Source organism: Bufo bufo, chromosome 4 (assembly GCF_905171765.1).
Source record: "Bufo bufo chromosome 4, aBufBuf1.1, whole genome shotgun sequence".
NCBI lineage: Eukaryota > Metazoa > Chordata > Amphibia > Anura > Bufonidae > Bufo > Bufo bufo.
The window spans coordinates 13,985,124-14,000,049 of record NC_053392.1 but is presented as its reverse complement, the minus strand read 5'-3'; the positions used below and the strand labels follow the sequence as shown (position 1 = coordinate 14,000,049).

The following is a 14,926-nucleotide window of genomic DNA, read 5'->3' as shown; positions in this document are numbered from 1 at the left end:
CACCGAATACTACCGGATTAGCAGGGATCCAGCTTGTTTCTGGCATTAGTGCCAAGATCTGTCCTGAAAAAAAATGCTGGGATTTAGGTCAAAAGCTGAGGGCAAGGACCTCAAAGGTAGTATTTTCCGAAATACTGCCTGTACCACGGGCCACACAAGAAAGGCAGCGGGAGATTAGGGAGATTAACAAGTGGCTCAAGAACTGGTGTAGGAAGGAGGGGTTTGGGTTCCTGGAGAACTGGGCGACTTCTCTATTGGCTACAGGCTCTATCGTAGGGACGGGCTGCACCTCAATGGGGAAGGGGCAGCTGTGCTGGGGAGAGAGAAAGATGGCTAGAAGGTTGGAGGAGTGTTTAAACTAGGGACTGGGGGGGAGGGTAATTACGTTATAGGAGGGGAAGATAGTGCAGATAGAGACCGGGGGCAGGTAATAAGAATGGGGGAGGAATGGAAGGAGGGACTAGAACAATTCAGAAGGAAAGGTGTAGGGTAAAAAATATACATAAACCTCTCAAATGTATGTATACTAATGCCAGAAGCCTGACTAATAAAACTGGGGAACTGGAATTAGTGATGTGTGAGGAGGACTATGATATAGTGGGAATAACTGAGACATGGCTGGATGATAGCTATGACAGTGGGAATAACTGAGACACGGCTGGATGATAGCTATGACAGTGGGAATAACTGAGACACGGCTGGATGATAGCTATGACAGTGGGAATAACTGAGACATGGCTGGATGATAGCTATGACAGTGGGAATAACTGAGACATGGCTGGATGATAGCTATGACATAGTGGGAATAACTGAGACACGGCTGGATGATAGCTATGACAGTGGGAATAACTGAGACACGGCTGGATGATAGCTATGACAGTGGGAATAACTGAGACATGGCTGGATGATAGCTATGACAGTGGGAATAACTGAGACACGGCTGGATGATAGCTATGACTGGGCGGTTAATGTACAAGGTTACAGTCTGTTTAGAAAGGATCGTCAAAACCGGAGAGGGGGAGGGGTCTGCCTTTATGTAAAGTCCTGTCTAAAGCCCACAGTCCGAGAAGATATAAGTGAGGGACATGAACATGTGGAGTCACTGTGGGTAGAGATACATGGAGCTAAAAACAACAATAAATTACTAATAGGAGTTTACTATAAACCACCTAATATACCAGAGTCCACAGAAAATCTACTACTAAACGAGATAGACGAGGCGGCAAATCATAATGAGGTGGTTATTATGGGGGACTTCAACTACCCAGATATAGACTGGGAAACTGAAACTTGTATATCTCATAAGGGAAACAGGTTCGTGGCTATAACCAAAGACAATTACCTCTCCCAACTGGTTCAGGACCCGACTAGAGGGACGGCCATACTGGACTTAGTACTAACCAATAGACCTGACAGAACAACAGACGTGCAGGTCGGGGGACACCTGGGAAATAGTGACCATAAAGTAATAACCTTCCAATTATCATTCAAAAGAGCGTTTCTACAGGGAGGAACAAAAATACCAAACTTCAAAAAAGCTAAATTTAGCCAACTAAGAGAGGCCATAGGCCAAACTAACTGGGACAAAGTCCTCAAAAATAAAAATACAGACACAAAATGGGATATCTTTAAAAACATCCTAAAAACTCATTGTGAGAGGTACATACCATATGGGAATAAAAGGTTAAGGAACAAAAAGAAACCAATGTGGATAAACAGAACTGTAAAGAAAGCAATAAATGACAAAAAGAAAGCATATAAAACACTAAAACAGGAGGGTTGCACGGAAGCACTGAAAAACTATAAGGAAAAAAATAGAACATGTAAAAAACAAATAAAAGCGGCCAAACTAGAGACCGAGAGATTAATTGCCAAAGAGAGTAAAACTAACCCTAAAATGTTCTTCAATTATATAAATGTTAAAAAGTATAAAGCTGAAGGTGTTGGCCCTTTAAAGAGTAATGAGGGGGGAGTCGCAGAGAGCGACGAGGAGAAAGCAAAGCTGTTAAATATTTTTTTCTCCAATGTATTCACTGAGGAAAATAAATTGTCAGATGACATGCAGAATGCAAAAATAAATTCCCCATTAAAAGTGTCCTGTCTGACCAAGGAAGAAGTACAGCGGCGTCTTAAAAAGATTAAAATAGACAAATCACCAGGACCAGATGGCATACACCCCCGTATCCTAAGGGAATTAAGTAATGTCATAGCCAGACCCTTATTTCTGATATTTGCAGACTCTATACTGACAGGGAATGTCCCACAGGATTGGCGCGTGGCATATGTGGTGCCAATATTCAAAAAGGGGCCAAAAACAGAGCCTGGAAACTATAGGCCGGTAAGTTTAACATCTGTTGTGGGTAAACTGTTTGAAGGTTTTCTGAGAGATGCTATATTAGAGCATCTCAACGGAAATAAGCAAATAACGCCATATCAGCATGGCTTCGTGAGGGATCGGTCATGTCAAACTAATTTAATCAGTTTCTATGAGGAGGTAAGTTCTAGACTTGACAGCGGCGAATCAATGGATGTCGTATATCTGGACTTCTCCAAAGCATTTGACACTGTACCGCATAAAAGGTTAGTATATAAAATGAGAATGCTCGGACTGGGAGAAAACGTCTGTATGTGGGTAAGTAACTGGCTGAGGGATAGAAAACAGAGGGTGGTTATTAACGGTACACACTCAGATTGGGTCACTGTCACTAGTGGAGTACCTCAGCGGTCAGTATTGGGCCCTATTCTCTTCAATATATTTATTAATGATCTTGTAGAAGGCTTGCATAGTAAAGTATCAATTTTCGCAGATGACACTAAACTGTGTAAAGTAATTTACACAGAAGAGGACAGTATACTGTATATATACTACAGAGGACAGTATACTGTATATATACTACAGAGGACAGTATACTGTATATATACTACAGAGGACAGTATACTGTGTATATATATACTACAGAGGACAGTATACTGTATATATATACTACAGAGGACAGTATACTATATATATACTACAGAGGACAGTATACTACTACAGAGGGATCTGGATAGATTGGAGGCTTGGGCAGATAAGTGGCAGATGAGGTTTAACACTGATAAATGTAAGGTTATGCACATGGGAAGGAAAAATGCAAGTCACCCGTACATACTAAATGGTAAAACACTCGGTAACACTGACATGGAAAAGGATCTAGGAATTTTAATAAATAGCAAACTAAGCAGCAAAAACCAGTGTCAGGCAGCTGCTGCCAAGGCCAACAAGATAATGGGTTGCATCAAAAGGGGCATAGATTCCCGTGATATGAACATAGTCCTACCACTTTACAAATCACTAGTTAGACCACACATGGAGGAATGTGTACAGTTCTGGGCTCCTGTAAACAAGGCAGACATAGCAGAGCTAGAGAGGGTTCAGAGGAGGGCAACTAAAGTAATAACTGGAATGGGGCAACTACAGTACCCTGAAAGATTATCAAAATTAGGGTTATTCACTTTAGAAAAAAGACGACTGAGGGGAGATCTAATTAATATGTATAAATATATCAGGGGTCAGTACAGAGATCTATCCCATCAGCTATTTATCCCCAGGACTGTGACTGTGACGAGGGGACATCCTCTGCGTCTGGAGGAAAGAAGGTTTGTACACAAACATAGAAGAGGATTCTTTACGGTAAGAGCAGTGAGACTATGGAGCTCTCTGCCTGAGGAGGTGGTGATGGTGAGTACAATAAAGGAATTCAAGAGGGGCCTGGATGTGTTTCTAGAGCGTAATAATATTACAGGCTATAGCTACTAGAGAGGGGTCGTTGATCCAGGGAGTTATTCTGATTGCATGATTGGAGTCGGGAAGGAATTTTTTATTCCCCTAAAGTGGAGAAAATTGGCTTCTACCTCACAGGGTTTTTTGCCTTCCTCTGGATCAACTTGCTGGATAACAGGCCGAACTGGATGGACAAATGTCTTTTTTCGGCCTTATGTACTATGTTACTATGTATATTTGTCCAGCCGAATCCCACACTAATGCCGGAAACAGGCCGGATCCCCCTCCAAGTCTGGGCCTTTTCCAGCTGTGCCGGATATGATGCATTTAGGAGGCTATTCCTCTGCCAAAAGAATTTACCGCTAGTATGAAGCCTTAGGCCCAATTCTTTTTATCAGTAAAGTGTCAGATTGTGCTGATACAAAACTGTAGAATACTGAGTAGTTATGAGCGAGCCTAGGATGCTACATCTGACATCGCTTTGTTCAAGACTTCGAATTAATACTGTACGGAGATCCGTCTTCGTACAGTATTAGAATGTACGAGCTCCGATTGGCCGAATTAAGTTATTCACGAAGTCGCGTGTGACTTCATTGAATAACTTCGGTAGTTGGTTTTTAAAGTGGAAAACCACTTTAAAACTTAAAGCGAACTCGGCTTCAGTTCCGACTTGTACCAAAGTTACTCAACGAAGTCTCATGCGACTTCGCGAATAACTAATTTCGGCTCAATGGAGCCCAAACATTTTAATACTGTACGGAGACGGATCTCCATACAGTATTAATCTGACGTTTTGAACGAAGTGAACATTTCCCACATCTCTATATGTATAAAGCTTCTCTCAAGTGTGATATCTCTCATGTCTAACAAATTGTAATTTATTTGTAAAGCATTTCTAACATTCTGAACTTTAATATGGCTTCTCTTCTTTGTGAATTCTCTGATGTTTAACAAGACTTGATTTATGTTTAAAACATTTCCCACATTCAGAACATGAATACAGCTTCTCTCCTGTGTGATGTCGCTGATGCATGACAAGACCTGATTTATCTCTGAAACATTTCTTGCAGTCTAAACAGATAAATGGTTTTTCTCCCGTGTGAATTCTCTGATGAACCAAGAGCTTGTCCTTAGCAGTAAAGGATTTCCCACATTCTGAACATGAATACAGCCTCTCTCCTGTGTGAATTCTCTGATGTTTAACAAGACTTGGTTTATGTTTAAAACATTTCCCACATTCTGAACATGTAAATGGTTTTTCTCCTGTGTGAATTCTCTGATGAATCTTGAGCTTATCTTTAGTAATAAAACATTTCCCACATTCTCTACATGAATACGGCTTCTCTCCTGTGTGACTTCTCTCATGTATATTGAGTTGTGATTTATCTGCAAAATATTTCCCACATTCTAAACATTTAAATGGCTTCTCTCCTGTGTGACTTCTTCCATGTTTCACTAGTTCTGACTTATCTGTAAAACATTTCCCACATTCTCCACATGAATACGGCTTCTCTCCTGTGTGAATTCTCTCATGTGTAACAAGACTTGACTTTTGTGTAAAACATTTCCCACATTCTAAACATTTAAATGGCTTCTCTCCTGTGTGACTTCTCTCATGTTTCACAAGATGTGATTTATCTCTAAAACATTTGCCACATTCTGAACATGTAAATGGTCTTTCTCCTGTGTGAATTCTCTGATGAATCTTCAGCATGGTTTTAGTAATAAAACATTTCCCACATATTGAACATGAATATGGCTTCTCTCCTGTGTGAATTCTTTTGTGTTTATGCAGATTCGAGCTGTAGGGAAACTGTTTTCCACATTCTTCACATAGATACATTTTACCCCCTTTCTTCTTGGTACTTGTGGTAACAATCTGTGATTGGTCAGGAGAAGGATCCTCATGATTAGGAGGATTATATGATAGATCTGTTCTGTGAAGTCCTGTATGTACATTATGGGTAATGAAGTTTTCTCCTGAAGAGCCATGCCCGATATCTTCATCTTCTCCTTTAAAATCTAGTGATAACATGAAGATTCCCTCAGAGATCTTACTGGGATGTGCTGTTAGGATTAAAAAGAGATTTACTTTTTTTTTATCCAAATCACAACGTAGACACATTTCCTATTAAGATGGAAACACACAGGTACTTTTTGATCCAGTTTTTGAGCCCAAATAAGAAGTGGATCCAGCAGGAAGAAGTATAAGCCTTTACTTTATATTTCACATTCCATTCAAATCCACTCCTGATTTTTGTTTAAAAAAGCTGCATTTTAAACTGCATGTGTGACTGCAGCCTTATACACCTCGGTAGAACACTTTATAATGGATGATAAAGTACAGGATTCTGCTCTACACTCACCGAACACTTCTATTACTTAAACCCAGAACTGAGAACATTAAGAAATCTGAGAATCACAGCCTTCTCTGACAATCAGGCCTTACCTCTGTCAGTACAGTTGGCCCTTCAAAACCTATTGGGCATGTCTTTACTACAATAACCTAACCCCTTAGTAACCATTCCATTTAGGGCCTGAAAGGGTTTAGGGTTCACATATTTTTTGCCCCATATACCTGTTTTTCATGTCAGGGCTTTCCCCTGTCCTCCGCATCAGCTCATCTTGGCAGGATGTTTACATGAAGAACTTCCTGTTTTCAACAGCTTCCTGCTGTTTTCTAACCAATTCCAGCATGCTTGCACCATAATGTTTGAAGGGCTTGTTCCGCCTAGCTGACATGGAGAAAGGAGGTGTAGGGGATGTGACTATTTCAGATTGAAGAGTGTGTCAAGTAGAGCAAGTCCTGTGAAACACTACAGAGAGAAGCATACTGGGATTGGTTAGAAAACCCAACAGAAAGCTGATGAAAACAGGAAATTCTGCATGTAAACATCCTGTCAGAGAGGGAAAATGTTAACGTGAAAAATAGGTATATGGGTTAAAAATATGCAGTATTTGGAGTACGAAAATGGAGAACCCCTTTAATAACCAAATTGTCCCATTTGGAGAGTAGGGCGGCAGAGATGAAGATGTATTACTACCTTGCTGAGAAATCAGGTTATAGCTGCAGTCCATAGAACTTTATGTAGAGGGGAGAAAGCAGCAGCTAGAGGGAGAAAGAGGCAAATACACACACACACACACAGAGGCTGCTACTAGTTCCAGTAAGTGTTTTACTACCTCACACTTAGACTGGATTTACAACTACACTGCTCAGTACAACTGTATCTTCTTTCTACTTCCATCATGAGTGAGAGGAGAACACTGGTTTATGCATTTAGGGGCTTCGTAGACCTTATTGGTCTTTTAGGCCAGTGATCTCAAACCTGCAGCTCCCAAGCTGTGTGCTGGGCTTTCTGTATCCTCCTACTCTTGCTTGGATGATCTGAGCAAGTGAGGGAGATGGCCTGCACTAAAAATCTGTAAATTCCCGTTGGCCCGCTGATGAAGGAGAGAAAATGCTTATTAATATTGATAATTGTAATCAAATATTACCAATTATCAGATGACAACGGTCATGGGATTGTTCTCAGTTTATACTTCAGCTACAGTATGTTGCCTCGGTATCAACCAGGAATAACACAAAACTCTGCAAATGTAACATAAAAGACACCTTTACAGAACTCTGAACTACAATGTACATATACACATACTAGCTATATCATGGTGATATCAGTATACATCCACCATGTAACCGCCCTATAGTCTATATACTATCAGTATCATGGTGATATCAGTATACATCCACCATGTAACCGCTCTATAGTCTATATACTATCAGTATGTGTGCACATTTACCCAATGGGCCGTAAAGGACATGTATTGTCCTTGACCATAGTTACAGCTCCACACATCGGCACTGCCGTGCACTTTGGCAGACACCGACAGGCTCAAGGACTGGCCCACCTTCTGTTCTACATATGTGTGCAGGGCTGGTACTGCCTTTTTCACAAAGAAATGACAGCTTGGGACTCTCCACCTCGGCTCGGCACAAGCCACTAGTTCTCTGAAAGGTGCAGAGTCCACCACTTGGAAAGGGAGGGACTGCAGCATCAGCAATTTGGACAGGGGCACATTCAGCTTCTGCGCCGTTGGATGAGTGCACGCATACTGTTGTCTCTTGGCAATCACTTCGGTGATCGATTGCTGACGGAATGACTGACAAGGAGTGGGAGGTCGAGGAGCAGGAGCATCAGGACCAGCAGATGATGGGAAGGACTACATAATCATCATCCATTACTGTCTGCACTTCACTGATGTCCCTCTCAACGGTCTCAGGGCCAGGAGCCTGATCGCTCACAACTGCTTCCACGCAACTCTCATTATGACTACCGGAGGAAGCGGCGGATGTCTCCTCCAGATCTTGGCTGGCCAGTAGCTGCTGACTGTCCTCTAGAAGCTCGTCCTCACTGTATAGTGGAGCTGAGCCCACAGAATACAATACTTCTCGCGCTGAGGGAACTGAAAACGACAGAGGTAGGTTCAGGACTGGTAGGGGCACAGGGCCTGCTCCCGGGCCATGCCAACTAAGCATTGTGTCAGAGGAACCCCCGACTCTTGGCTGGGGCTGTCTAATGTCACTTGTGATGAAGTCGAAGACCGAGTCAACCATTCAAGAACCGCTGGGTTGCTGGTCAAGACACGAGCGCTAGATGACACCGAGAGCTCAGGCCAATCGCTGCGACTCCTGCTGCCTGCGACAGAAACATTTTGGCCATTGCCTGTTCCCTTTGAAGGGCCTGTTACCTGTCTGTCTGACATACTGTATAATAAAAATAATTTGTTAATTGATTTTTCAGCACAATAAAGTTTTTTATAGCACTGTCCCTACCGCCTGCTGACGTCTCTCCCTGCACTAGAAAATGGCAGAATCCAAGATGGCTGAGGCTATTTATAGGGCTGTGACATCACAGGGCTGGCTGGCTGCTGATTGGCTGAATGCATGGCATTATGGGTGATCCTTCGTTCCCAGAGTTCTTTGTTCAATGTTCTAAACACATGCAGCAGCCATTTTAGGAAAAAATGTGATTCGTTACCACTAAGCGTGAGGAAATTCATCTTCGGTGTGAATCGAATTATTCCTGAAATTCGGATCGAATTCCACTTCGATTCCCTCATCTCTAGTCATGGCACACGGTTACCTGGGTAAGGGGCCCACTTAGTTGTCGTGCTTCGCACTCCTCAGGTTCTGCTCCACTAGATACACCTCTGTTTTAACCAGACAGACTAAGGCAGTTTGTGCAGGATAAATAATTCAATAGTCTGGATGAAAGTGGCGATACTAATCATGTGTTTTTTGTTTATTGTCATATGAAATGCGGAAAAGGGGGTATGAATGAAAAGGTTATTAAACTTTGTCTTTATGTCCCAGTAGGGAACGTGAACATGTGGTCACTAGGTATCTCTGTACTGCATGTGACCTCCAATCCCAGCACCAGGCAGGTCTCCAATGTAAAATACAGCCAGCAACATCCACGTATGGAGCGGACTCAGCTTACTTTACTGGAGCCTCACCTGAAGAAACCTCCCAATTCCCTTCCTCCATTCATTACTCTATACCTGTGGTCACATGGACTGGAATGTCCTCCTCCACCTCACTCTTACACGGGGGATCGCCCATCATCCGCTCTTCTTCTTCCTCCACTTTAATATCAGTCACATCTTCCCCCTGATTTGTCATCTGTAACAATTCAGTACAATACAGCAGACAGGTGGAAAATCTAACAGATCCACATAAGAGACCCCCACAATCTATGACCCCTCTATGACTGCAGGACCCCCCTATATAGATGTGTATAGGGCTCAGCTCCATCTACCTGATGGTTCTCTGGAAGCTTCTCCTCTGGACAGTCCTGGGAATACAGAGGACGGGGACATCTCTCGGGGGGATTTCCTTCTATGAGTCCATCTGTAGGAAACACACAGGGACAGGAGAGATTATTACATGTGATGAGATGATGATGGGAGTAGCATCTATATGACCCTGAAAACAGACATGAAAGTCACCACCCTTCTTACATTGCTGATCGCCCCATACATCCATCTCTTCTTCTTCAACTTTAACTTCAACCTTAATATCAATAAGATTTTCATCCTGAAGAAGAAAAAAATGTAAAATGATCTTTGGTTCAATCACTTTCAAATCAAATTCTGGGGAGACTTCAGCTCCATCTACCTGATGGTTCTCTGGGAGCTTCTCCTCTGGACAGTCCTGGGAATACAGAGGACGGGGACATCTCTCGGGGGCATTTCTCCTCCTGGATCCATCTGTGGAGACACAAGCACACAGTGACTGAATACAGTAACAATTCACTATTCTTGCATGTTTTCCAAAGCGAGGAATGTGTGTGTGGAGCTCAGGCATCGGCCGCTGATCAGGGACGTCTGTCACCCAGGGTACACCTAATCTTTGCTGCCTGAGGCGAAAACTAAAATGCCCCCCCCCCCCAATGCCATATTCTTAACCTAAACTCTTTGCCAGAATAAAAGCACTCATTGCCCATGGCCCTTCTGCTGCCCCCCTCTTGCCCCTACCTGGTGCTGCCTGAGGCGATCGCCTCACCTGGCCTCATTGGTGGTGCACCCCTGCTGTCACCCCCTCAGGCTGCCCAATTCATCTGCACCCCTCATGTCACCCCACTCCTATGTATCCTGGAGCAGATCCTCAGAGTAAGCGAAAACGGAGCCCATGACATATTGTGGAGCCTCCGCAGCTAGAACACTCCGGGCCGTACATCTACTGCTAGAAGTCACATGTCCACTCTGACAGGACCACAGACTGGAGGAGGAGAGAGAAGAGCCCGGTGATCCCACCTTCTCCTCCGGTCACACATAGCACCTTGTGTCTTCTCTGCTTGTGGAGTGACTAAAGGATGCCAGACATGAAGGGAGGAGAACTACTGGAATAAGGATGCGTTCACACCACGTCTGAGCCTTCCATCACAGGTAGATATCAGGAGGGTTTCCTAACGTAGTGACGTCTCCCCTGTACAGTCCTATCATTCTATATAGTCACACAGGGGCAGACGTCACCCATAAGCCCCATGTATACAGCACGGCGCAGGTTTTCCTGCAGGATCCTCTATATAGAATAGTGTCATCTATTGTACCGGCCGATGGAGGCCAAGAGGATACTATATCTGTCAGGGGGATGGAGCCTATGGAGAAGTGTGATGTACAGTGGGATGCGAAAGTTTGGGCAACCTTGTTAATCGTCATGATTTTCCTGTATAAATCGTTGGTTGTTACGATAAAAAATGTCAGTTATATATATCATATAGGAGACACACACAGTGATATTTGAGAAGTGAAATGAAGTTTATTGGATTTACAGAAAGTGTGCTATAATTGTTTAAACAAAATTTGGCAGGTACATAAATTTGGGCACCACAAAAAAGAAATGAAATCAATATTTAGTAGATCCTCCTTTTGCAGAAATTACAGCCTCAAAACGCTTCCTGTAGGTTCCAATGAGAGTCTGGATTCTGGTTAAAAGGTATTTTGGACCATTCCTCTTTACAAAACATCTTTAGTTCATTCAGGTTTGATGGCTTCCGAGCATGGACAGCTCTCTTTAAGTCACACCACAGATTTTCAATTATATTCAGGTCTGGGGACTGAGATGTTTATTCCAGAACATTGTACTTGTTCCTCTGCATAAATGCCTTAGTGGATTTTGAGCAGTGTTTAGGGTCATTGTCTTGTTGAAAGATCCAGCCCCGGCGCAGCTTCAGCTTTGTCACTGATTCCTGGACATTGGTCTCCAGAATCTGCTGATACTGAGTGGAATCCATGCGTCCCTCAACTTTGACAAGATTCCCAGTCCCTGCACTGGCCACACAGCCCCACAGCATGATGGAACCACCACCATATTTTACTGTAGGTAGCAGGTGTTTTTCTTGGAATGCTGTGTTCTTTTTCCTCCATGCATAACGCCCCTTGTTATGGCCAAATAACTAAATTTTAGTTTCATCAGTCCACAGCACCTTATTCCAAAATGAAGCTGGCTTGTCCAAATGTGCTTTAGCCCACCTCAAGCTGCACTTTTTGTGCTGTGGGCGGAGAAAAGGCTTCCTCTGCATCACTCTCGCATACAGCATCTCCTTGTGTAAAGTGCGCCGAATGGTTGAATGATGCACAGTGACTCCATCTGCAGCAAGATGATGTTGTAGGTCTTTGGTGCTGGTCTGTTGGTTGACTCTGACTGTTCTCACCATTCGTCGCTTCTGTCATTCCGAGATTTTTCTTGGTCTGCCACTTCGAGCCTTAACTTGAACTGAGCCTGTGGTCTTCCATTTCCTCAATATGTTCCTAACTGTGGAAACAGACAGCTGAAATCTCTGAGACAGCTTTCTGTATCCTTCCCCTAAACCATGATGGTGAACAATCTTTGTCTTCAGGTCATTCAGGAGTTGTTTTGAGACCCCCATGTTGCTACTCTTCAGAGAAAATTAAAAGAGGACGGAAACTTACAATTGACCCCCTTAAATACTCTTTCTCATAATTGGATTCACCTGTGTATGTAGGTCAGGGGTCACTGAGCTTACCAAGCCAATTTGAGTTCCAATAATTAGTTCTAAAGGTTTTTGAATCAATAAAATGACAACAGTGCCCAAATTTATGCACCTGCCTAATTTTGTTTAAACAATTATAGCACACTTTCTGTAAATCCAATAAACTTCATTTCACTTCTCAGATATCACTGTGTGTGTCTCCTATATGATAGATTTAACTGACATTTTTTATCGTAACAACCAACGATTTATACAGGAAAATCATGACGATTAACAAGGTTGCCCAAACTTTCGCATCCCACTGTATATGGGAAATGTAGGCTCTAACGTGATGTGACGGGAGAATAACATGTGGAGCTCCTACATTACATGTCATTACACGCGTGTACACACTGCACATGACCGGACTGAGGCTCTAACACGGCCTCTTCTCACCTCGTATCTTCTTACCTGGTGATGTCAGAGGCCGGGGAGCCTCCATCATGGCCTCCTTGTACAGATCCTGGTGTCCTTCTACATACTCCCACTCCTCCATGGAGAAATAGACCGCCACATCCTGACACCTTACAGGAACCTGACAACACAATGACACAGTCATCACCCAGACCCCTCCAGTGCTGTTACTGGAGAATTTCCCAGCATTCCCAGCAGTGTCACCTCTCCAGTCAGCAGCTCAAGCATCTTGTGGGTGAGTTCTAGGATCTTCTGCTCATGTATCAGGGGAGGAGGCTCTGTGATGGGGGTCCTGCTCCACCCTCCTGACTCATGGTTGATGGGAGTCCCCCCCGATGTCTTCTTCACTATGGTGTAATCCTGTGGGTGGAGAGAGACACTTAGGGAAAGAAATTCCTTCCTGACTCCAGATCTACACTCAGAATCCCTCCCTGGATCATGGCCCCATCTCCAGTAATCTAGTCACTAGAAGCTGGAATATTATTACCCTCCAGACCCCCATGACTCCTTCCTCTGGCAGAGAGCTCCATAGTCTCACTGCTCTTACAGTAAAGACTCCTCCTCTATGTTGGTGGAGAAACCTTCTTTCCTCTAGACGTAGTGGAGGCCTCCTTGTTATAGTCCAGTATCATCTAGATGTCAGACTAGTGGTAGAAATCCTCCCTCCAGGCCACACTCCGGCCATCTCCTCCTCTGCTTCCTCTCCTCCTGGGTACAACGTGCCTACTTACCTTCTCATGGCTCCTACAACATGACTATTGGGCTCCATAATCCATCACTGACCATACTGGTGGCTGCTCTTCAGGTTCTCCATCACTCGAAAGGTCTGGAGGCCGTTCTCCAGGACCCTGGACTCTTCCTATCACTTCCTATGATGGATTCTCCTTCCCGATGTCTGACTTGTTACAGAATACAATAAAGAGGAAAGAAATCTAGAAAAGTTTACCTCTCCGCTCAGCAAGGAGATGATCTCCAAGGTGAGGTCTAATATTCTTCTGCTAATCTCCTTCCTGTCCATCCTTGGTGGTCATTCAGGAGAAGAGGAGAGAACTGGAGGAGCTGGAGGCTTCTAGTACTGCAGGCGCCTTTATGAGAAGAGGAGAGGCTGGAAATCCTCCAGGGACAAGAGCATTAGTGAGATCCAGAACCGCACTTACTGCTCCTGGAGAGACCCCGCTTCTCAGAGCCCCCAGCACCGGGGATAAAGGGGGATTCTGGAGAAATGGCTCCAGACACCACAGCAGTGACTACCGACCAGGACCTGCTCTGTATCTGCTGCACTGCAAGAGCTGAAGGACCTGGGATGATGTCACTGTCATGTGATCAGGAGGGGGTGAGTCTAATCTGTGAATAGGAGAAGTGTTGCTGAAAGACCTGTGATGACATCAACATTATGTGAGCAGTGGAGAAGGGGGCAGAGCTCATTAATGGAGAGAAGTGGTGGTGGTGAGGGACCTGTGATGATGTTACAGTCATGTGACCAGACTCCCATGAGGGGGGAGATATTTAACTCTTAGATACCTGCACATGGGTGCAGATAAACATGCAGAAGATCCACACAAAATTCCTTGCTGATTTCTGTGCATTTCTGCACCAATCCATATTAAAATTTGCATGTGTAATGAATAGGAGTTCTGCATTTACAATTCATCTCACCAACTGGCTGCACAGGGACATGGGACAGTTTCCACCCCAAACACATAAAAAACTCCATCTACAGTCAAGCTATCAGATCCAATGGCATATGTTCAAACTCTGCAGACAGAGATGATTACTTTGGAAACCTCAAAAAGACATTTTGGAATCAGGGATACCATCCAACTACATTCGGAAATCAAATTGCCAGAGCCACCAGATTACAAAGAGTGAGCTCCTAAAATACAAAACAAAACAAGAAAATCATCGGGTACCTCTAGTAGTCACCTACAACCCAAATCTGGAAATTCTAAGAAGGGTTGCTCGGAGACTGCATCCAATACTACAAAAGATGACTGATTAAGATCCATATTTCCGGACCCCCCACTCCTGTGCTACAGACAGCCCCCTAATCTCAAAAACATCATTATCAGAAGCTCACCGTCCTCTCCAACAACAACAGGAACATTCCTCGGCAAACAGACCAAATGTAAGACCTGTCCATACAGAATGACCACTGAGAAGATGAAGGTTCCCAATACAGATCAGGACTACAATATCC

At 43.7% G+C, this 14,926-nt stretch overlaps 2 protein-coding genes across 2 annotated transcripts in view; both read right to left on the bottom strand.

Annotated features, from left to right (window-relative positions):
- LOC120998343 (oocyte zinc finger protein XlCOF7.1-like) overlaps positions 1-14,926 on the bottom strand; it is a 58,340-nt gene that overhangs the window by 15,768 nt on the left and 27,646 nt on the right. The window contains exons 2-3 of the mRNA XM_040429008.1: positions 12,934-13,089; positions 12,727-12,850 (exon numbers count right to left, since the gene is read on the bottom strand). Coding sequence (XP_040284942.1) covers positions 12,727-12,850; positions 12,934-12,957 — 148 coding nt within the window. The 5' untranslated portion in view covers positions 12,958-13,089. The remainder of the gene's footprint in view (positions 1-12,726; positions 12,851-12,933; positions 13,090-14,926) is intronic.
- Positions 4,537-6,441, bottom strand: LOC120998367 (zinc finger protein 501-like). The gene is made up of 2 exons (XM_040429037.1): positions 6,239-6,441; positions 4,537-6,135 (listed from the first exon to the last, which is right to left on the bottom strand). Exon 2 carries the CDS (start codon positions 5,883-5,885, stop codon positions 4,671-4,673), a length of 1,215 nt encoding a protein of 404 aa, XP_040284971.1. The 5' UTR covers positions 5,886-6,135; positions 6,239-6,441; the 3' UTR covers positions 4,537-4,670.